Raw genomic sequence first — 12,682 nt, forward strand, 5'->3', positions numbered from 1 at the left:
TGAAACAGGCTAGAAAGGTCCTCGTCTCCGCCCTTCAAGCGGTAAAGTTGTTAGAAAGTGGATGTCAGGGTTACTTAACATCAGTACTTGATGTTGATGCAAAGGTTACCCCTCTAGAAGAGGTAAAGGTGGTTAAAGAATTCCCCGATGTCTTTCCTGATGATCTGATGCATTTATCGCCTGATAGAGAGTTGGAGTTTTCCATAGACTTGATTCCTAGAGCAACTCCAGTGTCTAAAGCTCCATATAGGATGGCACCAGCCGAATTGAAGGAGTTGCAGAAGCAGTTGCAAGAACTATTGGAGAAGGGGTTTATTCGCCCAAGTGTTTCACCGTGGGGTGCCCCAGTATTGTTTGTCAAGAAGAAGGATGGCAGCTTGCGGATGTGCATTGATTACCGGGAATTGAATAAGCTAACCATTAAGAACCGGTATCCATTGCCACGCATTGATGATTTGTTTGACCAACTGCAGGGTGCCAAGGTATTTTCAAAGATAGACCTTCGATCAGGCTATTATCAGCTCAAGATAAAGAGCGGCGACATACCCAAGATAGCATTCAGGACTCGGTATGGTCACTATGAGTTCCTAGTGTTATCTTTTAGGTTAACCAATGCACTGGCAGCATTCATGGATTTAATGAATCGAGTATTTCACGATGTCCACGATAAATGGGTAATTATTTTTATTGATGACATCTTGATCTACTCCAAGACAGAAGAGGAGCACACTCAACATTTGAGAATGGTGTTACAGAGGTTGAGAGAACAACAATTGTTTGCCAAATACAGCAGATGTGAATTTTGGCTTGAGCAAGTTGGATTCCTGGGGCACGTAGTGTCTAAGGCCGGAATCAAGGTGGATCTTGATAAGGTGAAAGCAGTAGTAGAGTGGGAAAGCCCTAAAAATGTCACTGAAATTAGAAGCTTCTTGGGTTTGTCTGGATACTACCGGTGCTTCATTGAGAATTTTGCTCGGATCTCAGCACCAATGACTAAGTTGACAAAAAAGGGTGTGAAGTTTGACTGGGTAGAGGAATGCGAGACGAGTTTTTAGGAGTTGAAGAAGAGGTTGGTGTCGGCCCTTGTGTTGACCATCCCTGAAGGCACAGGTGGAATGACAGTCTACACTGATGCTTCCAAAGTTGGGTTGGGTTGTGTTCTCATGCAACGCCGAAAGGTGATAGCGTATGCTTCCTGACAACTAAAGGAGTATGAGAAGAACTACCCCACTCATGACTTGAAACTAGCCGCAGTCATTTTTGCCCTTAAGATTTGGCGACATTACTTGTATGGGGAGAAGTGCGAGATATACAGTGATCACAAAAGCCTTAAGTACTTTTTCACCTAGAAGGATTTGAACATGAGGCAGAGGAGATGGCTTGAGCTCATGAAGGATTATGACTGTGACATTCAGTATCATCCCAGCAAGGCTAATGTAGTGGCAGATGCGTTGAGTCAGAAGGCACAGACTGTGTCACTCTCATACTTAGCAGTTAGCCTACCACTTGTACAAGAGGCGACACTAATGGATGAAGCTCTCTTATATGAAGGAGCAACCTTAGAGTTTGAACGTCAACCAGAAAACCTTAAATGGTTGACTGTATCCTTGACGGCTCTACAGATGCATCTGACTATTAGGCAAGAGGTAATAATGAAACAACCTTTGGATCCTGAATTGCAGCGGATCAGAATTAAGGTTCAAGATCAAACAATGAACGACCCAGATTTTGTTTTAGCCAGTGATGGAGCATTGATGTTTTGAGGCAGATTGTGTGTACCCGATGATTTGGATATACAAGACAAGATTGTGTGAGAAGCACATAGCTTCGAGTACTCACTCCACCCAGGAAGTACAAAGATGTATAAAGACCTCAAACAAAATTACTGGTGGCCAAGCATGAAAGTCACAATAGCTCTATATGTGGCGACTTGTCTTACATGCCAGAAAGTAAAAGCTGAGAGGCATCGACCTTATGGTACTCTTCAGCCACTCCCAGTACCAGACTGGAAGTGGGATAGGATTACAATGGACTTCGTCACTGGACTACCATGTACACCTAAGGGGATGGATACGATATAGGTGATCATTAATCGGCTTACTAAGACTGCTCATTTTATTCCCATCAAGACCAAGTTCTCTATGGCCAAATTAGCACAACTTTATATGGATAACATAGTGCGCTTACATGGAGTGCCAGTGAGCATTGTATCAGATAGGGACCTAAGATTCACTTCCAAATTTTGGAAAAGCTTCCAGCATGCTTTAGGATCACAATTGAATTTGAGTACTGCTTTTCACCCACAGACTGATGGTCAGTCGAAGCGAACCATACAGATATTAGAAGACATGCTCAGGGCATGTGCGATGAAAATGTGTGGTAGTTGCGAAGAATATTTACCCCTTATGGAGTTTGCCTATAACAACAGTTACCAAGCTACAATTGGGATGGCCCCGTATGAGGCATTATATGGTAGGAAGTGCAGAACTCCTCTGTTTTGGGATGAGGTAGGCGAACGCCTAATGTTAGGACCTGAAATGATACAGATGACTTGTGACACGGTCGATATTATTCGAGAACGGATTAAAGCAACTCAGTCTCGTCAAAAGAGCTATGCAGACAACCGCAGGAAATACATTGAATTTCAGCCAGGAGAAAAGGTGTTTCTCAAGATCTCTCCTACTAAAGGGTTGCAAAGATTTCACAGAAAGGGGAAGTTGAACCCAAGATACATTGGCCCATTTGAGATCTTAGCCCGGGTTGGCTCAGTAGCCTACATGCTTGCTCTGCCACCTTCACTCGGGGATGTTCATAACGTATTTCATGTATCCATGCTGAAGCGATACGTTCATGATCCATCTCATGTATTACCCGTGGAACCAGAATATCTAAAAGCTTATATGACCTATACAGAACAGCCAGCTGAAATTTTGGATCGAAAGGTGAAAACCCTTTGCAACCGCTCCATTTCCTTTGTAAAGGTGCGATGGGCTAATCATTCACTTGAAGAAGCATCTTGGGAGAAAGAGGATGAAATCCAAGCCAAGTACCCTCATCTTTTTGAACAACCAGGTACGCCAATTTTGAGGATGAAATTTTCAGAAAGGGGGGGTAAATGTAATACCCTACTTCTTAAACCCGGTCTAATTACATGGTTGACCCGGTTTAACCATGCAGGACCCGAATCGGAGAGGGTTAAGGCGGGTTCCTTATGGACCATGATGGCAAGGGTGACTTTGAACACCAGCTGGCCAGACAAGTCCGAGTCAGAGCCAGAGGAGATGGGTGTACCCAAGCCGTGTACATGCACATATCATAAGGCCATGTACGGATAAAGTAGGTACGTAGCCGTATCTTAAAGCGCATACGTATATTATATCTTATGCCGAGAGTGAGATTCGTGTCGAGAGTCGAATTCCATCAAAATCTCACTTGATGACCAATTTTCGGCCCTCAGGTGGGCGGTCACAGGTGGGTGCATCCGCCCACCTGAGTGACCCACCCATGTGTCACTAATGATTTTAAGAAAGTATAAATAGCAGGATTTGTGTTTTTTTCAATATCTCATTTATTACATTGAATGGTTGGTGGGAAGATTTAAGAGGAGAGAGAAATGAAGAGAGAAAAGAGAACGAAGAAGAAAGGGGAAGGAAGAGGAAGAAGAAACGGTTTTCAGCGATGCCAAGGTTTGATCTTCCCATTCTGACTCCGGAAGAGTGATCTCCAACACAAGATCTACGTTTAGAGGTGAGCAAAGGCTAGGTTCCTTAAACTTTCACCATACCTAAGTAAAACCTTTGATTTGGGTAGTGTTTCTTGAGGTTTTGTAAACCTCCCTTGAGATGATGAATCTAAGGTTTAATAGATGGTTTACGTGTTGATTTTGAAGGATTTGAAGAAGTGTTTCCACGGTTGGAGGGGCATTGGTGATTTGAAATGATTTTGGGATTTTTGAACGAGTTATTGAGCAAAGAAGGTAAGATGGCTTCCAGTCCTTAAATCTAACCTAGATCTAAGTTAGAACCATCTTATGAGACTTTGAATGTGTGGAGAATGGGTCTGAAAAAGTCCCATTTGAATTCCCCAAAGGTTGGGGAAGGTTTTGGAGAAAAATGGCATTTTTCCGCCAAGACCGGTGGGCCAAATGGCCCGCCTGAGAGGGCAGGCCCTCAGGGCCAATCGGTGGGCCCAACCGGTGGGACGATCGACGGGCCAACCTGCCCGCCGGGCTTAGCAGGGCCCTTGAGGCCGACTGGCAGGCCCTACCGATGGGCTGACTGATGGGCTAACCTACCCGCCGGTCATGACTCGTGGGTCAAGACCGGTGGGTCAACCTACCCGTCGGTCATGACTGACCCACCCGAGAGGCTCTTAGTGTGTTTTTTTCATCTGAATGGACCCAAAACGAACGTGCGACCTTCTTTTAGGATTCTAAACATGATTTTGTCACCAAATCTTGTTAGTTTTGACCCTAAAGTGGTGAAATGCTAACCCCATTCACTCATGATCGGTTCATCAAATCTTACGCTTCTCGCACCGGATCTCACCCGTACCAGGCGTGAGTCTTTGTACACTACAGGTAAGTGGGGAGAGAATGTTTGGCCTTGTTTCAAGGCTTGTTTGTCATTCATCTAATTATATCTAGACTAGCCATGTCATCATGCAAATGCTATGTAGCTTAGCCATCCTCATATTTTATGCCATGTGTGCTGTGTTTATTTCTCAATGCCAAATGATGATATGCTTATGTGATGAATGTTGACATCATTGTGCATGATGCATTAATAGACTAGATGCCGTAGTCGGCTTGGAAACAAGTGCATTGGTGGCCCTTGGAATGGGACGCGATGGCACTATGCAATCGTACTATGTCATATAGGAGTATGCGGTTTAGGATTATCATCTTTCCGTGCTACGACCCTTCCCAACAGGGGTTGAGGTGTTGGGTTATCATTTGGGGGGAAGCAGTGGTCGTGGTTGTCGGGTCACTGTGGCGGTTAGGTATACTCTCGGCTGGTCATTAGGACAGTCAGCAACCTCGGTGGTATATTCAAGAGGGCCAATCGTACTGCTTTTAAATTACTGGAGTCAGCACCTTTAATTTCTATCATTTACTTTATGTTGAGTGCCGGTGGTTGGCATGTTTTACTTTTTCAAGTACTCATGGTGGGTCTTCTCTGACAGCCCTATGGGCGTATCGCGGGATGGAGTTCGCGGTTCGTACCAGGAGTATACACGCACTGTGGTTGTAGTAGCACTAAACCAAACACTTCGTAATGTTGTTTAGGTGGAATTGATTAAAAAATGAATTGCATAGCATATAGTGCATATGATTGTGTTTTGTTGTGTGAACTGCTGTGTGATCCTTCTTTTCACTTACTGAGCTAGTGAGCTCATCCCACGTGTGCACCTCTTTTAGATGATTTTGCAGGGCAGCAACCTGAAGAGCAAGGGTCGGGCCCCACAGTTGAATTCCCTGAAGAGGATTGGTGGGTCCCTGAGGAATTAGAGTACGGCACGGATTGCTCCTGCGTGGGCTATGCTGTGGGGCCGTAGTTTTAATACCGAGCTGAGCTTCACTTTTGATACCGAGCTGAGCTTCACTTTTGATACCGAACTGAGTTTTACTTTTGATACCAAGCTGAGCTTTACTTTTGATACCGAGCTGAGCTTTACTTTTTGAAACTGAGCTAAGCTTTACTTTTGATACCGAGCTGAGGTTGCTCTTTGATTTTTGATGATCCCTTTTGTGTACTTGATGAGTAAATTGTATTCTTTGGTGTAAATATCATGCCTGCGGGCCCACATGTACTTAACCTATGTATTACAATTTGGGTATCAAGTATAATGGTGTTATTTACAGGTAAATTAAGTCTTCCGCTGAACTGTTGAACATTTTCTTAGTCGTGTGTATGCTATGGTTGTATACTGTATCAGATGATCCTGGCAGGTTTGGGTTAACCGGTGTTAACCCGGTCACTGGCCCGATTCTGTGTGAACGGGGCGTGACAGCTAGGGTGAAGTTGAGGGGTAGGTATGTTAGGTGCAATGCCCCACGGGGGAGGGGTAGTAGGAGGGGGTTGGGTTGAGGAGGATGGTAGTGTAGTGTGAAATGGGAAAGTAGATTTGTCAAATCTAACATGCCGAGATATGTAGATACGATGGGTGATGAGATCCATGCAAAGATAACCATGATGGGAAGGCCTATACCCTAAGAAAACACATGAGGCAAAACGAGTTTCAACCTTGTGATGATTGTAAGGACGAAGCCATGGATAACAAAGGCATCCAAAGATTTTTAGAAAAGAGTAGTCCGGAGAATTGCCTGCACCTAACTGATGGGGGGATTTGTTACCTGTGACAGAGGAGGACATGCAATTGATGAGAAAGACCACGGTTTCAAAGGCATAATCCCAGTAAGCTTGGGGAACAGCTGCATGGGATAGTAGGGTAATCCCAGTTTCAGCAATGTGTCTGTTATGACGTTCAACTATTCCTTGTTGCTCATGAGTATGAGGACAAGATAACCTGTGTCGGATGCCCAACTCGGCAAAGTAAGATGGGAGAGTACGGAATTCTTCCCCCCAATTAGTTTGAATGGCCTTGATGGAGTGAGAGAACTGACGTTCCATCAAGGCCTGAAAAGTACGAAAGACAAAGTAAACATTAGACTTCAACTTTAAAGCAGTAAACCAAATATATTTAGTATGGTCATCAACAAATATAACAAAATAACGATTCCCATTTGAAGAAACTGTGGGGTGGGGGCCCCATACATCACTAAAAACCAAATCCAAAGGAGAGAAACTACGAGTACTAGTTTCACGTAGTGACAATCTACTAACTTTGCCCATTTAGCAAGCAGAACATAAAGAAGGAGACTTCATGAGCTGATGACTAGGTAACATAAGACGAATGACACATTCATGAGGGTGCCCTAAACGATGATGCCAGCGACTGAAAGATGAGGCAGAGGCCAGATTGGCATAAGGTGACGCTGGAACGGAATAGAGACCATGCTTACTATGTCCAGTGAAGAGGGTTTGATTGGTCTTCAGATCCTTCACAGAGAAAAAGGAAGAGTGAAACTCAAAGTAAACATTATTGTCACGGTAAAATTGCTGAACAGATAACAAAGAACAAGTGAGAGTGGGAACATGTAAAACAGTAGAAAGAGAAAAGGAACGAGAGGGAGAAGAGATGGAAGCAGTGCCTATGTGAGATATAGGAAAACCCTTACCATTACCAACCACAAGTTGTTTATTACCTGTGTATGGATCATAGGTGGAGAATTGGGTTAAGTCAGGGGTGGAATGGTGGGTGGCTCCAGTATCAGGGATCCAAGAGGTGGTGAAGGATTGTGGAGGTGTGGGGTGATGGGGTGGAGGTGCAATGGTAGGGGGTTGAGGGGTAGGGAAGGGCGTAGTATGGTAGGAGTTGGATTGAGGTGGTGGCCGATTGTAGGGATGGGGAGGGGTAGGTAGAATGGCACCTCTGATAGGTACCTATGGGCGGTAGTAGCAAGTGTCTGTCTGATGATTAGTGTGTCCACAGATTGTGTAGTGATTATGAGAGAATGCATTAGAGCAACCAAATCCACTAGCACGACCACGACCACGGCCTCAGGAGGAGTTTGTACCATGACCACCAGTGGAAGGAGGACCACGACCTTGGTGAGTGACATGGGCTGATGCATCGATGGCAGGATCAACAATGGGAAGGCGTGAGTGGAGAAGGTTCTCGTGACTCATAAGGAGACCATGCATGTCGGTGTAGGAGATGGGCTCCTTTTGTACCATCATAATGGAGGCAAGGGCTTGATATTCAGTGCGTAGGGCCCGGAAGATGTGGATGTTAAAGTCTTCTGATGGGAGGGGCTTCCGTGCAGCTACTAGCTCATCGGAGAGATGCTTGGCTCGATAGAGAAACTGAGTAATGGTCTCATCTGGTTTGTGAACCAGATTTTGAAGGGAGACGTTGAGAGACAGAATCCTGGTTATAGATGGAGAACTGAATGCAGCATGGAGTGCATCCCAGATCTCTTTGCTAGTGGTCCGTCCAATTGCTAATGAAAAGGCTTCTTCAGAGAGAGAGGCGATGAGAAGGCTCATAATAAAAGCATCTTGTTCACGCCATGCCTTGGCTTTGATAGGGTCTTGAGGGCAACGATTTTCACCGGTGAAATAGTTGAAGAGGCGTTGGCCAGTGAGATAGGGTACGACCTGTGTGCGCCAATAAACATAGTTCTTAGATGTGAGCTTTAGAGATATCATATGATGAGCACCAGATAGGGATGTGGGAGGTGGGGATGGTTCGGCCATGGTAGAAGAGGGAGGAGGTGGTTCGGTCATTAGGGATTGGGTTTTGTATGTGCGGGTTTTTTTTTTTTTTTTTTTTACAAGATAGGAAGAAGGGGGAGGAGTGTTATTGGAGATAGTGGGGTGTGGGTTAAACTATAGGTGAGAAAGGGACGTTGGGCTCTTTCTTCTTCTTCTTTTTTGCAAAGAAGTTGTAAAGAAGAGGGGGCGTAAGCTATTGGAGAGGGGAAAACGTGGGGAGGAGGAGGGTGCTCGGTGGAACTTTATGCGGCTCGTGATACCATGTTGAAATTCTATATTGGCATTCACTTTAATAAGTGGACAATGGTGCTCTTATATAGATATTACAGTTTTTGAGTTATAGACAAACTCTATGATCACATGTGGGAGACTCAAACTCTAATAGTAATGGGGTAGGACTCTGTTAACATATGTGAGTAATGGACAGAAAGTCTATTATCACATGTGAGAGTCTTATTCCAACTTTGCTATCTCATGAGGTAGTCTTGGACTGTAAGTAGTCTCTAGAGTTTGTGCTCACTAAAATTGCCTACAATGTAGGAGAGGTTGTTGAGTGTGAGTATGACTTTAGAGGTTGAGTTCGAGTGGGATGCTAACTGTCCTGATATATATAACTTGTATCTTTACCAAATGCTATTATGCTAGATTGTATCACATATTAAATCTGCATAAAGACTCTCTCTCTCTCTCTCTCTCTCTCTCTCTCTCTCATATTAGAGTGTGTGCTCCTCTCCTTAGTGCCTATCGTCCAGGTCTTGCCTATAGTCACCTGGGTGAGCACCATGTGGTAAGGTGATGATCCAACGGTTCTTAGTGCCTCGTTCTCCGAGCCTTTGTCAATATCTTGTTTTCCTCACCTTTCTCAAACCGTTGAATCATCACTTCGCCATGTGTCACTCGTCTAGATAACTATATGCTGACCTAGGCCATGGGCACTAAGGAGAGGAGCCGAATTCCAAAAAAGATAGCTGCGTGGCCCTGAGGATGGAATACCTGCCGTATAGTGTCTTCACTCAGCTTTGTTTATAACAAGTAATATGAAGGGTTTTCAATATTAAAACGTTACTCTTCTCATAAAAATGTCTCTTTTTCCCAATTTGATATAAAATGAAATTAATTGAGAATTAGCAAACTTTGTAGAGTCGAGTGTAGAGGTCCTATCCTTTTATTATTACTTGTATTGGGAATAAGACAGAAAAAGTTGATGAATTTATTTTTGAGTTGTGTTTGTCATTTGGTTTTAATCTAAAATTTATTCGACTAGGAACATGATTGGACATTTTGTTCTTATGATCATCACATCATGTATTTTCGGAATATTGATTTCCAAACACAGTTTTGAGTGCACATATGGTGTGTATATTGTGCTTGATTGTATGAGAATCTTGCATGTATTACTTACAGTTGACAAGTAACAAGATTCTCATTTATAGAATATGATTAGTCCCTTAACCTTAAAGATCCTTGTTGTTGCGATTACACATCCCACATTTTGGAACACCAATGGTTGATGTCTTCTAAAATATAAATTGCTTTACTAGATACATGATGTTTGAATGTGAACAAAAGAGTTGCTCAACATGAAATTCATTATCCTTCTATGATATTGAGGAGAGAGAATGTCTGTGTATGATTGGATATAAAATCGGATTTTGTGTCATTTTGTACAGTGTTTACATTTTTTTTGTAATTAACATTATTTGGGTTTTCTTCCACATCATTATGATGAATGATTGAATTCATTTCACTATCATTTTATTTACCTTTACAATTACTTGTATTAAGTATAGGGGCAATTGTGTATATTCACTTTTAAAGGCATATGCAAATGCTTCCCCTACGGCTAACAAGGCTAGACATAGGATAACTCATCTTTTGCTTTCAAGAAATGCTATAAATACTCACTCTAGGTTGTAATTTCTTTTCATTTTTATTCATAAATAAATCATATAAAATTAAATGCATCTCTGACAAAGATAAACGAGAAGCCTTGCCCAACTGACAGGCAGGACAAAGAGGACATAATTTAAGAGAACTACATGGAAGACTATTATTACTTATTATTTGATGTAGCACTCTTTCATGGGGGTGACCAAGACGCTGGTGCCAACCATCAAAAGAGTTAGTTCCACAAGACTAACTGAGGGCGATGGAGAGGAAGAGATTGGAAGGGTGGAGAGATCCCCTTTATTTGGCCTTGAGAGTAGAGTACGCCTAATTTTCAGATCCTGCACAAGAAAAAAATGGGTGAAATTCAAAGAAAACATTATTGTCACGAGTAAACTGATTAACTGAAAGCAAAGATTTGGATGGAAGGTACATGCAAGACATGAGATAAATTAAAAGAGCGGGAAGGAGAAGAAAAAACAGTGGATCCAAAATTGGAGATTAATAACCCCTTACCATTGCCAACTTAGAGATGATCCTGACATGTATAAGCCTCAGAGGAGGATAGGTGATGGAGGTCGGGGGTAACATGGTGTGTGGCTCCCATTTTGGGAAACCAGGTAGTGTTATTGGTGGGAAAAGGGTTGGGAGATGGGTAGGTGTGATAGGCGGGAAGGTGGGGATATGGAGAGTAGGCGGAATTGGGCGAGGAATAGGTGGTATAGGCAGCAGGTGGGTGGTTGGTCGGTTGGGGACAGTAATAACATGTAGCAGCCGTGTGGTTGGTCCTGTTGCAGATTTGACACCAGAAACATCCCTATTGACCACAACCACCACCCTACCACGGCCCTGGCCATGAGCACGACCACAGCCACGGTTGGAACAGCCACTTGTAGCGGGGTCTGGTGAAGAATCTTTGGTGGAACTACGCTGGGCTGTATTTGTAGTGGGGGCACCATTAGAGTTAGTAGAGTCGGCAATAACTAACTTGTTCATAGAAGTGCCATGTAGAAACTCATGGCTTAGAAGCATGAGTGATGATCCTCATACGAGAGTGGCTCATTGCGAGTGAGCAGGGAAGTGACAATGTCGCGGAAGTCAGATTTGAGGTCAAGATAAATATACATATTATAGTCATTGGGAGGCAGTGGATTACTAGCATCATTAAGTTTATCAGAGATGGTTTTTCCCCATTGCATGAACTGGGAGACAGTTGCATCGGGCTTTGGAGTTAATTCTTGGTGGGCCATCTTTAAGGACATGATACAAGATGTTGATGCAGAAGAGAACGCATTGGTCAAGGCGTCCCAAATATCATGACTTGTTTTCTTTTTTCCCAACAATCAAAGGAAAAACTTCCTCAGATAAAGATGCAATAAGGAGAATCCGAATCATGGAGTCCTGTTTTTGCCACACCAAAGCTGCAGTTGGATCGGTGGGGCAAGTGAGAGTGCCATCGATGTAGCCTAGGTGATTCTAGCCATCAAGAAATGGCTCAAGCTAGTATGCCATAAGAGCAAGTTCATGGAGGTGAGCTTCAAGGAGGTGTAGTGATGGGCCTGGTTGATGGAGGGAGAGAATGGAGTAATGGAGGATAGGACGGGTGGTGGGTTTTGTTGGATGTCTGGAGAGGACGATGGTGTAGCAGCCATGGGGTGCACACAACTCATTGGAGTTGGGGCAGGGAGGGAGGGATAGAGCTCGATGGAGCTTGTTATGCCCTTAATACCATGTTAGATCATGAAACTTGAATGAATTTCATTGATGATATGAAGGGGTATTTATACAATGATACTAGTTAGACTTCCCATACATGGATTCTCAATAAAAGGTAAACTAACCTAAATACAGGTTGTATTCTCACAATATGAGTAGGAGAATATTTGAGAATATTTGATATCATCTAAAACTAGAAGGTATGACTCATGCAATCCAACCCATGTGGAAAATGTGACTAACAATATGAGCATATCAAATATTTGAGAATATTTGATATTATCGATAACTGGAAGGTATGATTCATTCAATCAAACCCATGTGGAACATGGGCAAAATGTGATATAATTCTTATGCTCAATAAGTGAGAAACGATCAAAATCAAAGGTACTTTTTTTCCGCTAGAATATCATGTATATTAAATATAAAGGAGAAAAAATAACAAAATATGATACATCAAGAAGAGAAAGAGAAAAGCAGCCCAAGCCTCTCAACTAGAAGAGAAAGGAAAGTACAAGTTCCACCTTCGGCATTGCAATCAACAGAACAAGACAACCACAAACTCAACCATCCAAAAAACAGACTAAAAAAACAAAACCAACTAACTTGATCTAGAACGAGACAGCTAGAGGCATCAATCTCTAAATCCATCTTCACCAGCACTGCCTAGGCTAAAACCGACGATGAGACTTCAAATCGAGCAGCTGATTTTGATAGGTAATCAGCAATTGAATTTGCTT

The 12,682-nt window shown here is 43.1% G+C and overlaps 1 protein-coding gene across 1 annotated transcript; it reads right to left on the reverse strand.

Annotated features, from left to right (window-relative positions):
- Positions 1 to 10,305: 10,305 nt before the first annotated feature.
- LOC122072782 lies at positions 10,306 to 11,953 on the reverse strand. Its single transcript, XM_042637185.1, has 2 exons — positions 10,743 to 11,953; positions 10,306 to 10,567 (listed from the first exon to the last, which is right to left on the reverse strand). Exons 1-2 carry the CDS (start codon positions 11,256 to 11,258, stop codon positions 10,400 to 10,402), a joined length of 684 nt encoding a protein of 227 aa, XP_042493119.1. The 5' UTR covers positions 11,259 to 11,953; the 3' UTR covers positions 10,306 to 10,399.
- Positions 11,954 to 12,682: the final 729 nt, after the last annotated feature.

Source organism: Macadamia integrifolia, chromosome 3 (assembly GCF_013358625.1).
Source record: "Macadamia integrifolia cultivar HAES 741 chromosome 3, SCU_Mint_v3, whole genome shotgun sequence".
Lineage (NCBI taxonomy): Eukaryota > Viridiplantae > Streptophyta > Magnoliopsida > Proteales > Proteaceae > Macadamia > Macadamia integrifolia.

Excerpts from the sequence above, each read along its gene's own strand:
- LOC122072782 (XM_042637185.1), bottom strand. The coding sequence starts at position 11,258 with ATGCTTCTAAGCCATGAGTTTCTACATGGCACTTCTATGAACAAGTTA. Across the intron at positions 10,568-10,742 it reads TCATCTCTAAGTTGGCAATG|GATCTGAAAATTAGGCGTAC; the intron begins GTAAGGGGTTAT and ends TTTCTTGTGCAG.